This window comes from Bremia lactucae, linkage group LG10 (assembly GCF_004359215.1).
Source record: "Bremia lactucae strain SF5 linkage group LG10, whole genome shotgun sequence".
NCBI lineage: Eukaryota > Oomycota > Peronosporomycetes > Peronosporales > Peronosporaceae > Bremia > Bremia lactucae.
This window is the reverse complement of record NC_090619.1, coordinates 6203203-6219155: the sequence shown is the minus strand read 5'-3', so window position 1 is coordinate 6219155 and position 15953 is coordinate 6203203. Positions and strand designations below refer to the sequence as shown.

Here is a 15953-nt window from a genome sequence, read left to right as displayed (position 1 = left end):
AGAACAAGCGACTGGGCTGTAAATGTTGGAATACTGGCGACCTCAGGTTGGCAGGGCTTGGCTGCGACTCGTCGATGGACAACTGCTGAGTAATGTTGTCCCCAGAACCTTAATACAAATGGCGCAGGACCTTCCGAGTTTTGCTTATCCTTAGCAATGTGTTGATGGCATTCCGCCGCCGACAGGAGAAGTTTTCACCCATCTCAATACAGTTTGTTACGGCGACTGATGTAACTTGGCCGTTATAGGCTCAATCCTGGCACTGAAACAATTTGTTGGTAAAAAAACATAATGACAAAAATATTTTTTTTCCAAACTTATATACAAAATTAATTAAATTAAAGATAAAAGTTAAAATTTAGTCATAATATTATGAAATTAATTCGGGAAATTATAAATAGTGAATAGTTTAATTTTAAATAACATAAGTAAAAAGGTAGAATACGTCCAGAACCCCACATTTTTCACATGTCTTGCTTATCACCCATAGCATGAATTACAGCCTCCCTTCGCGATGACATAAATTTTACATAGGAGAAAATTCGCTGCCACGCAGAGCATTTCACACCCACCCCAATTGTGATCATGAACAATAGCTGTTCGCTTCGAGTGACTACTGCCAAATTCTCCCAGGTATTATTGAAACTGCTTCTTTGCTGATACTACCTCCATTCCGGTCCATCCGCGTTTCCCTCCGATTAGTGTAGTGACCCGGGTTTCGCGTGGGCATTGCTACTTCATGTACAGTTGACCAGTATACTTTATACCCCGTTTGAGGCTGTCGGTCTCCGCTGAGAGCGTTAATTCTGCTGAGGATAAGTCAATATCACTTAACGCTTGTACAGTGGCCATGACCATACAATTACCAGTGGCTGGTGTTATGAATTCTCGAAGCCGAAGTTGACGCGCCATGTCGTCAACGGATTGAACAGCTGAATCGTTTAATATGGGTACTGCCTCCTTCGAAAGAGAATCCCGCCGCGCTGTTGCTGTCAGATGAGATATGTTTGCTCGTTCTCTTTGTTTGAGACTGACCAATTTGGGGCACTGCTGGAATTGGCGGTGGATTCACTTTGACGTTGCGCAACTGCGCCAGCTCCGATACAATAGGAAGCGAAGGGTCTATGGCTGCTACGGCTGATGCTGAATCGATGATGGTTTTCTTAGGACCGATGACCCAGGTTCCTGACCGGTGAAGGCCCGTCTTGAAGCTCTTCCTGACCAAGCTTGTCGTATCGTGACTTCATTAAAAGGGCGATTGACGCCGACAAACTCATGCGGGCAACACTGCGCTGCTTAGCCCGCACCAAAAGGGCGATCCATGGAGTTCTTGGCTTAGGCTTTAGTGAGCTCTCTAGTTATTATGAAGCCTGACTTACTGGAACGGAAGTTGTAGCTACTGTGGGCCGCTTGAGCATCTCCGCACCTTTCGCCATTTAAGCTTTCGTTCTATCCGCTGACGTCGGACGAGGATGAATGGTGCGCTGTCAAATCACCGCTGTTTCCTGTTGGATATGGAATCGCGTAGCCGCTGCCCTCATTTTTTCCATGTTTTGCCACATCATCTAACGCTACAATCTCTTATTTTGTAGCAATCAAACATTCCTCTCCCATCAATTGATCAGGAGTGTAGCCAAAGCGTGCCATGGTGTGGCCTTTATCTCGGCACTTCAAGCATTGGAGTTGCTTTCCGACAACTGGATTTTTAGGATAAGATACATCCCCAACTAGTCCAACCTAACGATGTGCCGTAAGACCTGTGGGCATCGGGCAACCTTGAATGTTAACTTCCAAACATTTGACGTCCGCGAATTCGTGGTGCATGTATCCAAATCCTCCAGGTCATGCGGCACTGGACTGAGCTTACTTATGAACGCCAATATTTTGCCGATGTCAACGAAACGGGAAACGTTGCACATGCGGATTTCATATCCTATGTTCGATGAGACCGTGAAGATTTAACACCTTTTTGTCGTTTCAAATTGACCCTGACGATGGTACATGTCTGTTTTCAACCTGTAGATCGCTTGCTTGAACGGCACTAACCAAAAATAATTTTTTTGCGGTAGCCAGGTCTAAAAAAGTGACTGTTTTCAAGTTCTGCAGCAGGTCGTACAGCTCCTGTCGGTTCACCTTCGTGCTTTAGGCCGCGAGAAGGATGTCTTCCTCCAATGCCAGCATGTGTTGCCATCTGGCCTGCACGGCACTTCTTCAACTTAGCTTAAAGCTGAGTTTCCGTTCTACATGAGTCTGAATTGTACTATGCAGTCGTAATTGTTTTTGCAATGTGAAATTCGCTTTTAGGAATCGTGGCAGCTGCCTGCCTACAATATGCCCTTCTGCCAGCCCCTGGATGATCAGCCATTCGTCTACGGCCTCTTCATAAAACTCCTGATTACTAATCAGTCCACAATTTTGCTTGCAAAGGGATTTGAGCCGCGTGCGCTTTAAGGAGAATACTGGATTAAAAATAAAGCGCTCATACCGTGTTTCTGGTATTGCTCTCTGCGGTTCTGCGCTATTTTGTTGGGCACCGTGAGTTTTCGCTCATTAATATAGCACGGGCAATTTAGACCACCGCGGCTTACTCGTTAGACGCTCTAAGGTGGTCGTCAGCATCCACGCTGTGTTAAGTATGTTCTGGCTGATTGTTGTCGCATATTGTTCCCATTGCTTAAAGCAGCATTCTTACCTTGATACATGTTTCCTCGAAAAAACCGTTAGCAGTCTACGTTCTGCTAGCTGTAACTTCAGGTATCTGTGGCGCAAGTCTCTCACGCTTAGCTGAAATCAAATTATAACATTCGCGAAGATGCGCCACGGTAACTTGATATGCCCCACGGAAAGGCGTTCTCTTAGCACCCTTGAAGTCTTGCACCAGGCTCCCGTACAATGCTTCCAACTCCCACATTTGCGGGACTTCAGGAATGTTCGTAGCTGATGAGTTACCTCTCCCGACCATACCCTTTCGCTGCCGATTCGTTCCCATTGCTTGCTCGACATCATGCGGGCCACTTTCGAGTGATCGGTCAATTCCTGCCGCTTCCGTTGCCACGTGACTCGCTGCATAGTTCTCGCTTGAAAGCCCCTATTATGACCGCTCTGCTTCCGGATAGATATGCACACACCCTGCTATCGAATATCCACCAATATGGGCCGTCGTCAAGTCCACGGTGCCGCCATGGGCTCCGTGGCGGACTATAATATCTGCATCTCCGACCAAGTTCTCCTGGGCCGTCCCCATTGGGGGAGGGGTCCTCGCACCATGCGTCCGGTTTCTCCATGGTGCGTAGCTGTCCGTCAACCCCTTTTGAGTATGTTCCTAGCTGTTTTATCACCACTCCTGGTCGACTTCCTCTGATTGGGCGTTTTAAAGTGCTTATAGAATGAGGATAGAGAGAAAAGCTGTTCGAACTTTCGTAAGAAAACTGACTGGACAGAAGACTCACGCGGCGTGAGCAGCCGTTAGGCGCGCAAATAAGCAAAGTAGGTAAAACGTAATGTCATAATCCTTTTATCACAGTACTTACGCTTCGACATATATGTCACCTGCATTTTCTATTCGACGAAGATACTCCATGATAAAGTTTCATCTTCTTAGGTATGTCATATTATGCCATCATTATTTGTTGCATTCTCTCTTCGAAGATGCTTCCATGATAACCTTCTATGGTGCTGTCGTATCTATGCCAACCATATTCGTCATCAACAAGGCGGCCGATATATTCATTATTGTAACGGGCATCTATCACTGGCACTGATCAGAACTAATTAACCTCACACTGATTACAGTGCAGGTGAGGTGCCTCGAAACTTTACGTACACAAAGGTACAGAGGTAGTTTTTATGAAGCTAAGGGTCTTTAGCTCAAAGGTCTAGACTAAGGCTTTAGTATAGTGAAAAAGTAAAACTGTAATAAATATATTTAGTTTCCTACGTAACGATCTTCTATCTACTACTTAACTTACTATATTTATAGCTAAGTATGGCGCCTTGAGCACAATCGTGTCTCATAACGATTGGCGTGGTTGCTTTACACTTAAATCAACCAATCAATAGACCTAATGTCTTATTGCATCAACCTTACCCAATTTGGAAACATTGGAACTAATAAAGTCAAAATTAATAAAGATAATAGTTTTTGTACCTTTTTATTTGTGTCCTCTCAAACGAAATATTATTTAATATTCATCTTACAGAAAATACTCATTATGAAACGGGACACCCGGTTACATCACCCCCCTATAACCAACAGTCACTAAAGTGACTGATATAGGGTGACAAGAAATACTATAATGCCGCTGTAATTATTCGTTATTGGTTTTCATCAAAATACCGATTTAATTTTTATTAATTGATTTTTGACCAACACCAACGTAAAGACTAACAAGTCTGTGCGCGTGGGCCGTGAGGCCGCAAAGCTGGCAGCTGCACCGATCAGTGCAGCTGTTGGTAATGCAAAAATTTCAGTAGACGCTAATGCGTCTTCTGCGGGGAATACGTCACCCCCTCCTCCCATTGTAGGTGACTGAAACATGTCATCTGTTGATGATATGGCAGGTGACGGTGACAAGCCACCTGTTACACCAATCGAAGATGACTGGTCCAAGTCACCGGCATCGCCCGACTCAATGGCGCTGTAAAGGCCGTCGGATCACCCGGGCCGAGTCCGTTAAACCTTTGGGTTCTAACGTGACAATTAGAAAGGAGATGACGAGGTTGTTCGACTCGTCGGACCTCTTTGGTGGGGAGTCATCTGATGACGACTCCGTGGACGATGATCACTCTAGTGGCGTTAGTATGCGTCACCAAGAACAAAGTGGTCGTGAAGGAAAGAACGCTGCTGGTGGTGCTAGATTGCATCACCAGGAAAGGAATGATTCTAGGGTTGCTCCAAGGGCCACGTTAACGCTAACACGAGCCACTCGTCGGACCTCTTTGGTGGGGAGTCATCTGATGATGACTCCGTGGGCGATGATCACTCTGGTGGCGTTAGTATGCGTCACCAAGAACAAAGTGGGTGTGAAGGAAAGAACGCTGCTGGTGGTGCTAGATTGCATCACCAGGAAAGGGATGATTCTAGGGATCGCTCCAAGGGCCACGTTAACGCTAACATGAGCCAACAGGAAAGGGACCGCAATACGTTTCGGCTCGCTCCTGAAAAGAGTCCTTGTTGCCCTCTAAGGGTACCTAATACGTTGGTCTGGTACGACCAACGATCGATATCATATTCTGTTGTTCGACTCATCCAGACTTCACAAGCCTGGTGAGGCTGAAAAGGAATTCTTCATCGATGCCTTTTTCCTGCATCGGTGGTACTCCTGCAAGCGGGAGAAGGATGCTAAACCTTTGATCCAAATTTGGACAGCATTCGTGCAGAATGTGCAAAGAATGCGCCGTGGGGGGGGGTCTGGCTTGTCAAGCTGAATGCTTTCCGTGAATGATTCGATAAACGGACCGTAGCCGGTGCACGCTATAAACTGCACCGTTTGTCTAGAGAGGCAAGGATACCTTGCCTCTCGTTGGGGGACTCATGTCCATGCTGTTTAAAGGCTGCAGGTCATGCCTCTAAGAAAGCATATTCTCTTGAAGATCCCCTTGGAGGACGCTCATCTCTTACAAGATGCGTCAAGGGATTGAGAACCTTCAATCCTTTGAAGAGCGCAGGAAGTGCTCATTCTCCGATGGACCTTCTGTTGAGGAGGATGGGTCTCGTTGTACTGCAGGACGAGACCCGGAACGTCCAACACCAAATGGGAACGAGGTTCTTAACTATCATGCGAGGGTGGATACCCTTCGCCAACGAGCGAGGTAACTCGTTCGACCCCTCTTTACCTCACGGTCGTTTGAGAAGCTTTCAACAAGACGCTTCTCACCACTCGAATTCGTCAATGATGCGTAGGGGGAGTAAAGATCGTGTTCGCCTCGTTTGACGGGCGCGAATCAACATCATGATTTGGATCACACTCTTCACTATTTGAGGGGAACTTTGACCACAAGCCATTCCGTCGCCGCGAGTTAGCGGTGACGATTGGTTGATAATGTTTATCGTGACCGGTTGAGTTATTGTGCGCAAGTTGCGACTGATCAACTGGCGAACGAAAGGACAGCTCGTCAGAAGATCTTTTCCTTCGAGTAAAGAGTGGATCGTCTGGTTGATGAGAATCAGACTCTGTCCCGTGACCATAAAGGTTTGGTTCGGATTTGGCGGATGCCTTTGACCGTTCTCGTCACAAATGTTTGGTAGTTCTGCCGTAGACAGTAATACTAGGTCATCAAAATTAAAAGAACGTATGGCTGCTCTTCTATTTTTGTCAGAGCTTCGTTTTGTCGGTCCACCGCATCAGCAATGGATACCTGTACGAAACGGATAACTGCTTCTCTAGCTACCAGTAAATATTCTGCTGACTCCGTTTTACATTTATTTTCGGAGCGACCGGCTCGCACTGCGGAGATATCAATCTCTAAGTGAGAGTATTATTATACTACCATTTTCGATGCTGAGTCTTTCAGCATCGTTATCAAAGTCGGTGATAGCATTCTAGTTATTACTGAGTTTGTCCACTCCAATGTTAATTAAATTGACATTGGTATCCCATTGACCTTAGGGCTAATACGTGATGAGCAAGAGCTTCAAGGCTTTTTGCTCGAGCGAGTCCGTCCCTCCTAAGTAAGAGTCACTCTCAAACAAGGCGAGTGTACGTGGATGGCGTAAGCCATTCAAGAGAAACGGTGCACGCTTTGTAGAAGCATGCACCGAATTGTTTATGGCAACTTATATTATTGGCAAGAACTTGCTTTAACTCGTAAAAGAGTGGACGTATCCACATAATATCTCTTCGAGGATACGGTTGCATGCTCCGTCCGACCATCTGTTTCAGGATGATCAGATGTTGACATTTGCAACTGATTCGAACACATTTTTACAACATTCTGCCGTGAATCTAGGGTCTCGATCTGAGACCAGTTCACGGGGTAACCCATGGAGTCGAAATATCGTTACAACAAAGACACGAGCACAGCCTTTGGCTATGATCGACTCCGGTTATGCAGCAAGATGTACCAATTTGCTGAAACGATATCAAAATCAAGAATACATTTGTTCCTATCATCGTCGTCGGAAAATCCGAAGACGAAGTCAATGGATACAGACTGCCAATACTCTTGCGGAAGTAGTAGAGGTTGTAATGGAGCATGGGAAGGCTTAACCCGTTGACAAACTTCGCAAGCACGTGTGTACTCGCGGACGAAATCATACTACCGTGGCCAGTAGAAGTCGCGACTTATCGTGAGATTGGTCTTCTCACGTCCACGATGACCATTTTTAGGTGCACTGTGGCACTCATACATGATGCGTAAACGCAAATTATTATGCGTGGGGATAACGACACGAGGTGTGTCACAAGCAATGTCTGTGTAATATAGTATATTCGATGAGGATCGATACAATTTCGACAATCCTTTCAAGGCTGGCTGTAATGGATTTTTAAGGTAATTCATCAACCTTTTAAGAAAAATTATTGTTGCATTAGTGGGCTCATGGTCACTGTTGATTGTTGCAACAGTAGGCGCATGCTCATTGTTATTGTTGCAACATTGGGCTTATCCTCACTGTTGTTGTCGCAGCCGGCTCAAAATCGGGTCGGCGCGAAAAATCATAAGCGACGACGTTAAGTCGTCCTGCTTTAAACTCCACGGAGAAGTTATACTCCGCAAAGAAAGCAAACCGCCTCGCCATTCTTTGCGCGAGGTGTGGACGTTTACGGCCGTGCGTAACATGCATGGTCCGTATATACTATGACGGGTCTATCCTTCAAAAGATAGACCCTAGACTTAGCCAGCGCGTATTTCATGGCAAGAAGCTCCTTGTCATGCACTGGATAGTTGCGTTCAGCTGGTTGAAGCTGAGGCGACTGATAGCAGACGACGCGCTCTGCGCCTTTTGTGTAATATTGCATAAACGCACAGCCGATTGCAAAATCGCTGGCGTCACAGACCACATATAAAGGTCGGTCTTAATCAGCAATCGCCAGGATTGGCGATTGCATCTAGCTTTGCTTGATATCCTCGAAGAAACGCTGACAATTAGCGTTCAATGACCACTTTACATTATTCAACAACAAAGAAGAAAGATGTACTGTCATTTCGGCGTGATTGCGTAAGTACTGGTGCAGGTACGCTGCTAAGCCGAGGAACTTTGTAAGTCCCTTTACATCGACTGGCACATGCCAATCGGTAATCGCCTTGGCCTTCTCCGGATCCGAGCTACACCGTGTTTATTACACGATGCACCCAAGAAGTGGTATTTCGCTTGGAGCGAATTTTCACTTCTTGAGATTTGTATATAACTTGTGTTCACGCGTGAGTGTAAGAAACTGTTGGGGTGTGGGCACAATGTACTTCAACGTCCAACTTTCCGATCATGGCTCTGCTATGGACAAAGACGTCATCAAACAGCTCGGTGCGAAATCCCGCGCTGATCTTAACAGATTGGTTACACATCGTTAAATGTCGCAGGAGCATTACTTAGTCCCTGTGGCATGACTAGCCACTCTCCTAGCATCCTGCTTGGGGTGCTTACTGCCTTGAACAAGATATACTGTTCACGCATAGGGATGTGATAGAATCCATTCATCAGAAGAATTGACGAAACGATAGTATTCGTTGACATACAATCAATGATTACGTCTATTCGTCGTATCAGCGTTTAAGCCGGTACCGGTGCAACATTCAATTTATTGAATGCATGCACTGTCCGCCACCCTACTGTGGCCTTTCGCACACAGAAGGTCGGAGAGCTATTTGGGGAGGTTGACTCCCTCACAAGACCCGCTATTAATCGATCGATATATAATTTATCGATCGCAAATACTTGTTCATGAGGCAGTGGCCTTTGCTTCATGATACAGTACTTCGAGCCCGGCTTGAGCTCGATCTCATGTCGAGTGGAAACACATCCCTGAATTCAATCAAATCCTTGTATAAGGGTTTGTCTTAAGTAACTCCCAGTATTGAGTAGTATCTCTCTCAATCCGAGTCTTCACATCGAGGACACTTTCGTCATCGATGAGCTGCTGAGAACCCGTTCGTTCTCTGCAAAACTACCGCAGATCGAATATCGAATACGTATTCGTCCTCTGTGACGAGTACGCAGATTTGCTTGATTCTACCACTATGCAGATCTTTCAAGAACTGCTTGGGTTCTAGGGCTGGCAATTGAGTTATTTTCCAAATGTTACCTTCAGAGGCGCATACAGAGCAAGAGTATAAGCGCCTACTCTTGATCCGTCATTAACCAAGACATTCAATGTCTCGGTATCTTCCTGGGATTTTCCACAGGCTGCCGAGGGATCAATCCCTTGGAATGCTGAAGTCTAATCGCTTCAGCATTAACTATTTGAGGAATTTTATCCTCAAGTACGTGGAGACTTAGTCTTTCAACGTCTTCCGACTGTGATCGCGCTATCACAGTCGGCTCTTCTACGGTTGACTCTCTGCTCGACCTAGGATCATCGTGTGTCCATTTTGGACAACCGGTATACTCCTTGAATGTCGCCCGCTAAGCGTACATTCATGTCTCAATCCACTCGACTTATTTGAGTGGTGGATCCTTGGTGCTGCCTATGCATTCGCACAGCCGCCGGCAGCTTACTCCACAGTGTGATATGTAATCACACTGTGATCTTGTGCAGTCGTATTAACGACCGTACCACAAGTGAGGCCATCGTACTCACTGGTAGTACATCCACACGCTTGTGGATGCTCCAAGACGTTTATCCGATGGCCATCTAATGAGCAAGTGGCAGGCATCTTTACGGATCGATGTTGCCAGCTGATTCTTGGCTTATATTTTCTAAGCCAAGGTAAACCTAGGATGACATCAAATTTGCCATCCAAATCCAGTACGATGAAATCATCATCGTACTGTATATCTTTTAACGTGTAGTGAAATTTTACTACGCGTTTCATTACTGTTACTGATGCGCCTGTCGCTAGACGCACCGACATCCTCGTGGAAGGGTGTCACGCTCAACATATTTAAGCCTACGATCCTCTAGCGACTGGCGACGAATAAAGGTATCCGACGCCTCACAGTCCACTAGGGCTCTGAGTGACAAATCATTTGTCACTTTTAACTTCAACGTGATTAGGGATACATCATTGCCAGGTGCAGCCCGATTTATGTCATATCTATCTTTATTTACGTTCTCAGAGACACATAATGATTGTGTGTCTGAAGCAACTTTAGTCAAGAGATTTGAAAATTATCTTGAGGTTGCTGTATCAGTAGGGCGTTGCGCCCCTACTGATTCCGACCATTTTTCGGCGGTCCGCCTCGCTGTTACGATTTCGCAACAGCGTCGGACCCGCGACCGTTGCACTTTTTGGCATTCGGTCCATAATTACGTTCCCGATCTCTCGGTACTGGCCGTGGAGCACTCCACTCATGAGCGTAGTGTCCTAACTTTTGACAGCAATTGAATTCCTGTAATCGCTTGTTGTACGAAAAGCGAGGTTTCTCGCTTACGACATAATAGAGGTCCATCGGTTCTGGACGTCCAAGCTCGTGTCGTCTTGGAGGACAGTGCGATGACGAACTAGCTTGAGCCTGTCTCAAGCTAAAGTCCTACTTTTCCGTAACGGATATAACTGCTTCAAGCGTATCCAGTTTCAAGCGGTACAAGTGGGTCTTCACTGGACCATCCGTAATTCCTTCCACGAACACCGTAATCAACGTGTATTCATGAGCTGGGTTGTTCGTGATACAACTCGCTAGAAGTCGTATGTGCTGGGCATATGGATTAATATACGCTTGCCTTGCTTGAGGGTCAGAAGCTCTGATCGAGCCCTAAACTCAGCTCTAGGCGGTTTAAACGTCTGTTTAAGCCGGGCTTTAAAAGCCTCTAGCGACCCAAAGACATATGGGTCGCGCAATTTAAGGCCTACTGCCCATGTTCTGGCACATGGGCACTAGGCCTTCTGCCAAATTTGACCGAGCATATACGACGAGCCCTTATGGCATCGTCCGACTCGTCAAACCATCTTGAGATGGAGTCTTCTTCGACTCTTATACTTAGAGATGTCAATTTTTAAGGTTTCGGGACGACGCGTGTGCATTATCCCAGGTACAGGGGTCTGAACCTGTTGTCACGTCAACAGTTCTGCCTGTTGAGAGCCTTGCTGATTAAGCAAGAATACCTTCTCCTTCGCCTCGTCAAGTTCATGTTCTATGAACTTGGCGATGGCTGAATGGAGAGCATCTCTGTCCAAACCGGACAACATGGCCAAGATGGCATCATAAAAGAGGAATCGCATACACGTGGTGAATCACTACACACGCCAACGAAGTGGGTTCTGTCTTGGATCTGATGTACCACAATGTACGACCATGGGATTATTAAAAGTGAGATTATGATTAAATTAGGTCCTATCTTTTGTACATGGTCTTGACTTGTTTAATCAATCCCTACGATCGAACTCATTCGTTCGACCGCACTCCTTTCTGTGTCACTTAAAAAGGAGTAGCAATCACATGAAACGTGGTGCGTATTTCCATTATCATCTAACATGTCGATGTTAGATGATGGAACTGTGGTCCTTGGACGGACAACAAAGTGCTACCAAGTCTAACGGGGCAATACTGACTTGAACTGCTTCAGTACAAGTCCACTTCGCACTGCCTCAGTGCTAGTGGTGCCTCACGTCACTTCACGTACACTAGTACGTGCAGAGGAAGACTCTCTTTAAAACCCTTGCTGTAAAGAGGGTTAAAAGAAAACTGTATTTGATATAATTAAGCTCTTTTGTTTCTATCTATTAGATACTAACTTAATTATATACTAATACAAAACATGTAATAAAGTATTATCTATTTCTCTCTTTGTGCGCGTCCTGCGCTGACTGGACCGCGGAGCAAGTAGATATAATGCCCTATATCTACCAATGGATAAGATTTTAAAATATTGCAATGTAAAGTAATATTCTCCAGATATTATTTACGTTTAAGATAATAAATTAATTCACAACCTTTAAGTGTTAATTTCATGTAACGACACACCCCGTTACAACACACGCGTGCACATTCCACAGATTTTTGTAATACCAGCATGTTCTGGACAGTAAACAGTGGCAATGGACATGGGAAGACTAAAGTGTCTTACCGATCGTGCTTAATAGAAAAACTTGTTGTAGAAGCCAATAAATGTTGTCTTTCGTGTGCGCGGAATGGCAGACAGTAAAGGCTACAAAAACGGTTCGAAACACTTTCTTCTCCATCTGAGCAGTTTGCGCCTTTTCGCCGTCAGTCTGATGCCTATTCGCGAGCGCGGACTAGCCACTTCCTTATGATGCGGGAGCCATAATGATTAGTCTCGAGCTGCTGGGAGGATTTCCATTAGTCATAAAACGGTTTTTGATCATTTGAGATAGTAAGTCCCCATTTTACGTGTGAAATGAATATCGTCTTTATAGATAAACTAGCAACACTTGAGCATCCCAGACTGCTTGCTTGTAAAATTAGGATAATTTACCGATGATTCGTCATGATTGCATTAATTTGACAACGCCATAGTGAATAGACAATCGATGCTAGCCCATATTCTGCAGGTGAGAGAGCTTGCATGATGTAGAAGTTGTCTTCTTGATTATACCGTGGTAAGTCTAGTCTGATACTTGTTTTGGGCAAAATTTCTCCCAACATCCTTGATGCTGCGAGTTATCGATTGTATGTAGAAAATTAATAAGGCGTTGCTGTGTAAATCTTTGCTCTTGATCGGGCGCGGCCATCAGAAATGCTGAGACGGCGACCACAATCCAGTAAATGTTTAGTTATCATAAACCCTACACCTATCGAAATTTAAACTGTAGGTTTACTCCCTGGCTTCACAGGGCAGTCTTATCCCGGCTTGGGCTGCCCACACATCAAGAATCACTTATTAGCCAGTAAAAGGGAGGTTTGATCGATGCTTTTTCCCATTATTTCCCCTCCTCCGTTTGGACTGCTGACACATAACGCCAGTGAAGCCAAAGCGAATTCGTTCGTTTTTCCGCCCTCACCTGATTGGTACCAAACTTTGTGCTCATCCGTTCAAGTCAGTCGTCAGTCGAGAAAAAGTCCTCCACATACCACCCCGTCCAGATAACATGAGGAGCGACTTTATCGGTGGCGCTATTGCCGTGGCCTCGGCCTTTATGTCCATCTTCGGTGTAAATTTGCAGAAATACTCGCATGATAAGGAGGAGCTGCGCGCAGTGCCTCGCCCATACACGATGCGTCCAATTTGGTGGGTCGGCATGGTTTGTGTCGTGAGCGCGTCGCTAGGTGATTTTCTGGCACTCGGCTTTGCTCCACAGACGCTCGTGGCTTCTCTTGGAGGTGGCTCTACCATCTTGGGCAACTGCTTGATGTCGCACTTTTGGCTCAAGCAGAGTCTGTATTTGACAGACATCGTTGGAGTTGCTTTCGTATCACTAGGCGTTGTCGTCTTGGCTGCCGCGAGCGAGGAAGACGAAGGTCACTACAAGATGGAGCAAATATATACGCTTATGGAAGCGCTTCCGTTCATCCTTTACGCACTGATCACAACGGCGTTCTCTATGACGCTCTTTATGCGCGCACGTCGCTCGAAGGCCCCAGCGCTGCGTGTCGCAAGCAATGATAAGGACGACCCGCGTGTTGATGACGTGCAGGAGAAGAAACGTGAGATTGCTTTAAAGCAAAAGATTGTTGACGAGCCGCTTGCATTGGAGGAGCCCCCAAGGAGCAAAGGAGCTATGATGTCCCCCTTCCCGTCGCCTATTTTTGGGGATCATTTGTCGTTGGCAGCAATGGACAAGGAAGAAGACGATACTTTGGACGAGATTGTGCTGTCAAAACTCAAAATTGGCAGATATGACGCGAGTAAAATTGAGAAGCATACGCTTATTATTGACCCAAAATTGCCGCTCTATTGGGCCGCTATTTCAGGTACAATTGGTGGCCAGTCGGTGCTTCTAGCCAAGTGTGTCGTGGAGCTCATTTCGTCGTCAGTATCGGGTGATAACCAGTTTCAGTACTTTGGAACATATGTTCTGTGTGCCGGGATGGCAGCGACACTACTGACACAGACGCATACGCTGAATTTGGCCACCATGTGCGGTGACACAATGTCGTCGTATCCTGTATTTCAGGGCTTCTGGATTACAATGAGCAACATCAGTGGTGTCGTCTTTTTTCAGCAGGCGCACAACTTTACGAGGTTTCAATGGATTATGTTTCCTGCCGCCATTCTCCTTGTGGCCGTTGGGATCATCCTTGTCTCTAAACATGAGAAATTTGGCAATTTTGTCAAGTACTCTATTGCGATGCCCATCAGTCTTAGCAGCCCACGTCAACATGACATTGTGGCGCAGTCATTTGTCTTTCGTGTGTCGACGCCTCAGAAAGCTTACGATGATGATTACGCTAGTACGTCAGAAAGCAGCGACAGCTCTGATGAGTATTTAAGGCGGACATTGGAAGTAGTATAGGTGCGCTACATTGACAACAGTTGAAAGAGGATTTTTAGGATGGCTACGATTAGCAAAAGGATCGTCGCGTAATTAATTTGTTGTTAATTTTGAAGTAACTTTTGAAGTCGTCATTTTTCTGTTTAGTCAAGTTCTGACCCTAGTTCTTTTACTGTTTTACGTCCTAAGATACGACAAGATCTGAATATCTGAGCACAGGATGGTCAATCTAGGCTAATGACCATGAAGTATTGTGACACTTTCTAGGAAAGACTTATGTATATGATGGAAATCTCTCGATCTGTTACAAAAACTGGATATCAACGTTTCGTTTGTGTTCGCTGGATCTTTCTTGATTAGCGCAAGCTCGATGGTCGGGAACCCTCCATAATATTTTCAAAAAGTTTGATCAGGACCCTTTCTTAGTTTGTATGGTATTTATTATTATTTCTGTCCACAATTTATTGTACAATCCGTAAATGAACGCGCGCGCAGCGCGGCGAGTTGGACATGCAGTAGATGGCTGTGGCTTGCTGAAGCTTGCTGAAGCTTGCACAACCATGGTACGTATGCAAAGAACAATTCTAGCCCTGAGCGCGAACTCGACTTATGATTTTAAGGCACGAGTAGATCGTTACAGTTCTGGGACAGAAGGCTTCACGGGTGCAGAATAATGTCGAACTACATAACTGCCACTGTCACTTGCTGCAAAACTGACAATACTAGCATTTGCCTTGCTACTACTTCAGAAGCCAAAGATAGCATTCCGTGGCCAGCATAGTAAAACCAAGCTTTAAACTTATTTTTAAAAATGATGTGGAAAAGACCTTTTAAATTACAGTTTTCGTTAAAGTCATTGACAGCTTTGACGAAAACTGTAATTTAAAAGGTCTTTGACAAGGCACTTTCTTGCCCCAAAAACATGTTGCACTTTTATGGCACGTTTTTTTAAAAGCTTATCGATTTGCCGCAAAGGCTAACTGATTGAGCAGCAGCACTTGTGTGCAAATACACGTAATCAAGCTTCTACTCCAACAATAGATACATAATAAGCAATGGTGTTCTCATGACGTCCGTAAAGCAAACTGACGAAAAATGTAGCAAGGTAGCTTTTGATCCGTAGCGTCCGTCATGCATTTTTCAAAGCATTGTTATGTTTTTTATTCAAAAGACCTGGGAACATAAGTATTCAAAGTCGTTATGCGTCAAACTTTATAACCTCATGCAAGCCACCAGGCTGGGATGCCTTGAGAGACGCTCAGAAAGTACGCGGCATGTCTGAATTGGCAGCATCAAGCCGTGATGATGCCTGATCGTGCCCGAACGGCTACTCAGTAGCTTACCAAAGACGACCTGAGCTGCGCTGCGCTGAAAGCCCACCAAAGTTTCTCTGACACTAGTAAGAATGCCTTTACACCTCCCAGATACCCATCAGTGGCGGATCCCGCTCTTCCATTGGCGGATTC

At 45.5% G+C, this 15953-nt stretch overlaps 4 protein-coding genes across 4 annotated transcripts; 1 reads left to right on the top strand and 3 right to left on the bottom strand.

Moving 5' to 3' along the window:
- Positions 1–109: 109 nt before the first annotated feature.
- On the bottom strand, positions 110–912 carry CCR75_002562 (uncharacterized protein; the record flags this gene model as incomplete). Its single annotated transcript, XM_067960659.1, has 3 exons — positions 110–249; positions 501–616; positions 746–912. The coding sequence occupies 3 exons, from the start codon at positions 910–912 to the stop codon at positions 110–112; spliced, it is 423 nt and encodes a 140-aa protein (XP_067818816.1).
- A 4-nt stretch (positions 913–916) lies between these two features.
- Positions 917–1436, bottom strand: CCR75_002563 (uncharacterized protein; the record flags this gene model as incomplete). The annotated part of the gene is made up of 3 exons (XM_067960660.1): positions 917–1162; positions 1191–1340; positions 1380–1436. 3 exons carry the CDS (start codon positions 1434–1436, stop codon positions 917–919), a joined length of 453 nt encoding a protein of 150 aa, XP_067818817.1.
- Positions 1437–2728: 1292 nt separating this feature from the next.
- CCR75_002564 (uncharacterized protein) lies at positions 2729–3244 on the bottom strand (the record flags this gene model as incomplete). The annotated part of the gene is made up of 2 exons (XM_067960661.1): positions 2729–3077; positions 3129–3244. The coding sequence occupies 2 exons, from the start codon at positions 3242–3244 to the stop codon at positions 2729–2731; spliced, it is 465 nt and encodes a 154-aa protein (XP_067818822.1).
- A 9899-nt stretch (positions 3245–13143) lies between these two features.
- Positions 13144–14508, top strand: CCR75_002565 (uncharacterized protein; the record flags this gene model as incomplete). Its single annotated transcript, XM_067960662.1, has 1 exon — positions 13144–14508. The coding sequence occupies one exon, from the start codon at positions 13144–13146 to the stop codon at positions 14506–14508; it is 1365 nt and encodes a 454-aa protein (XP_067818823.1).
- Positions 14509–15953: the final 1445 nt, after the last annotated feature.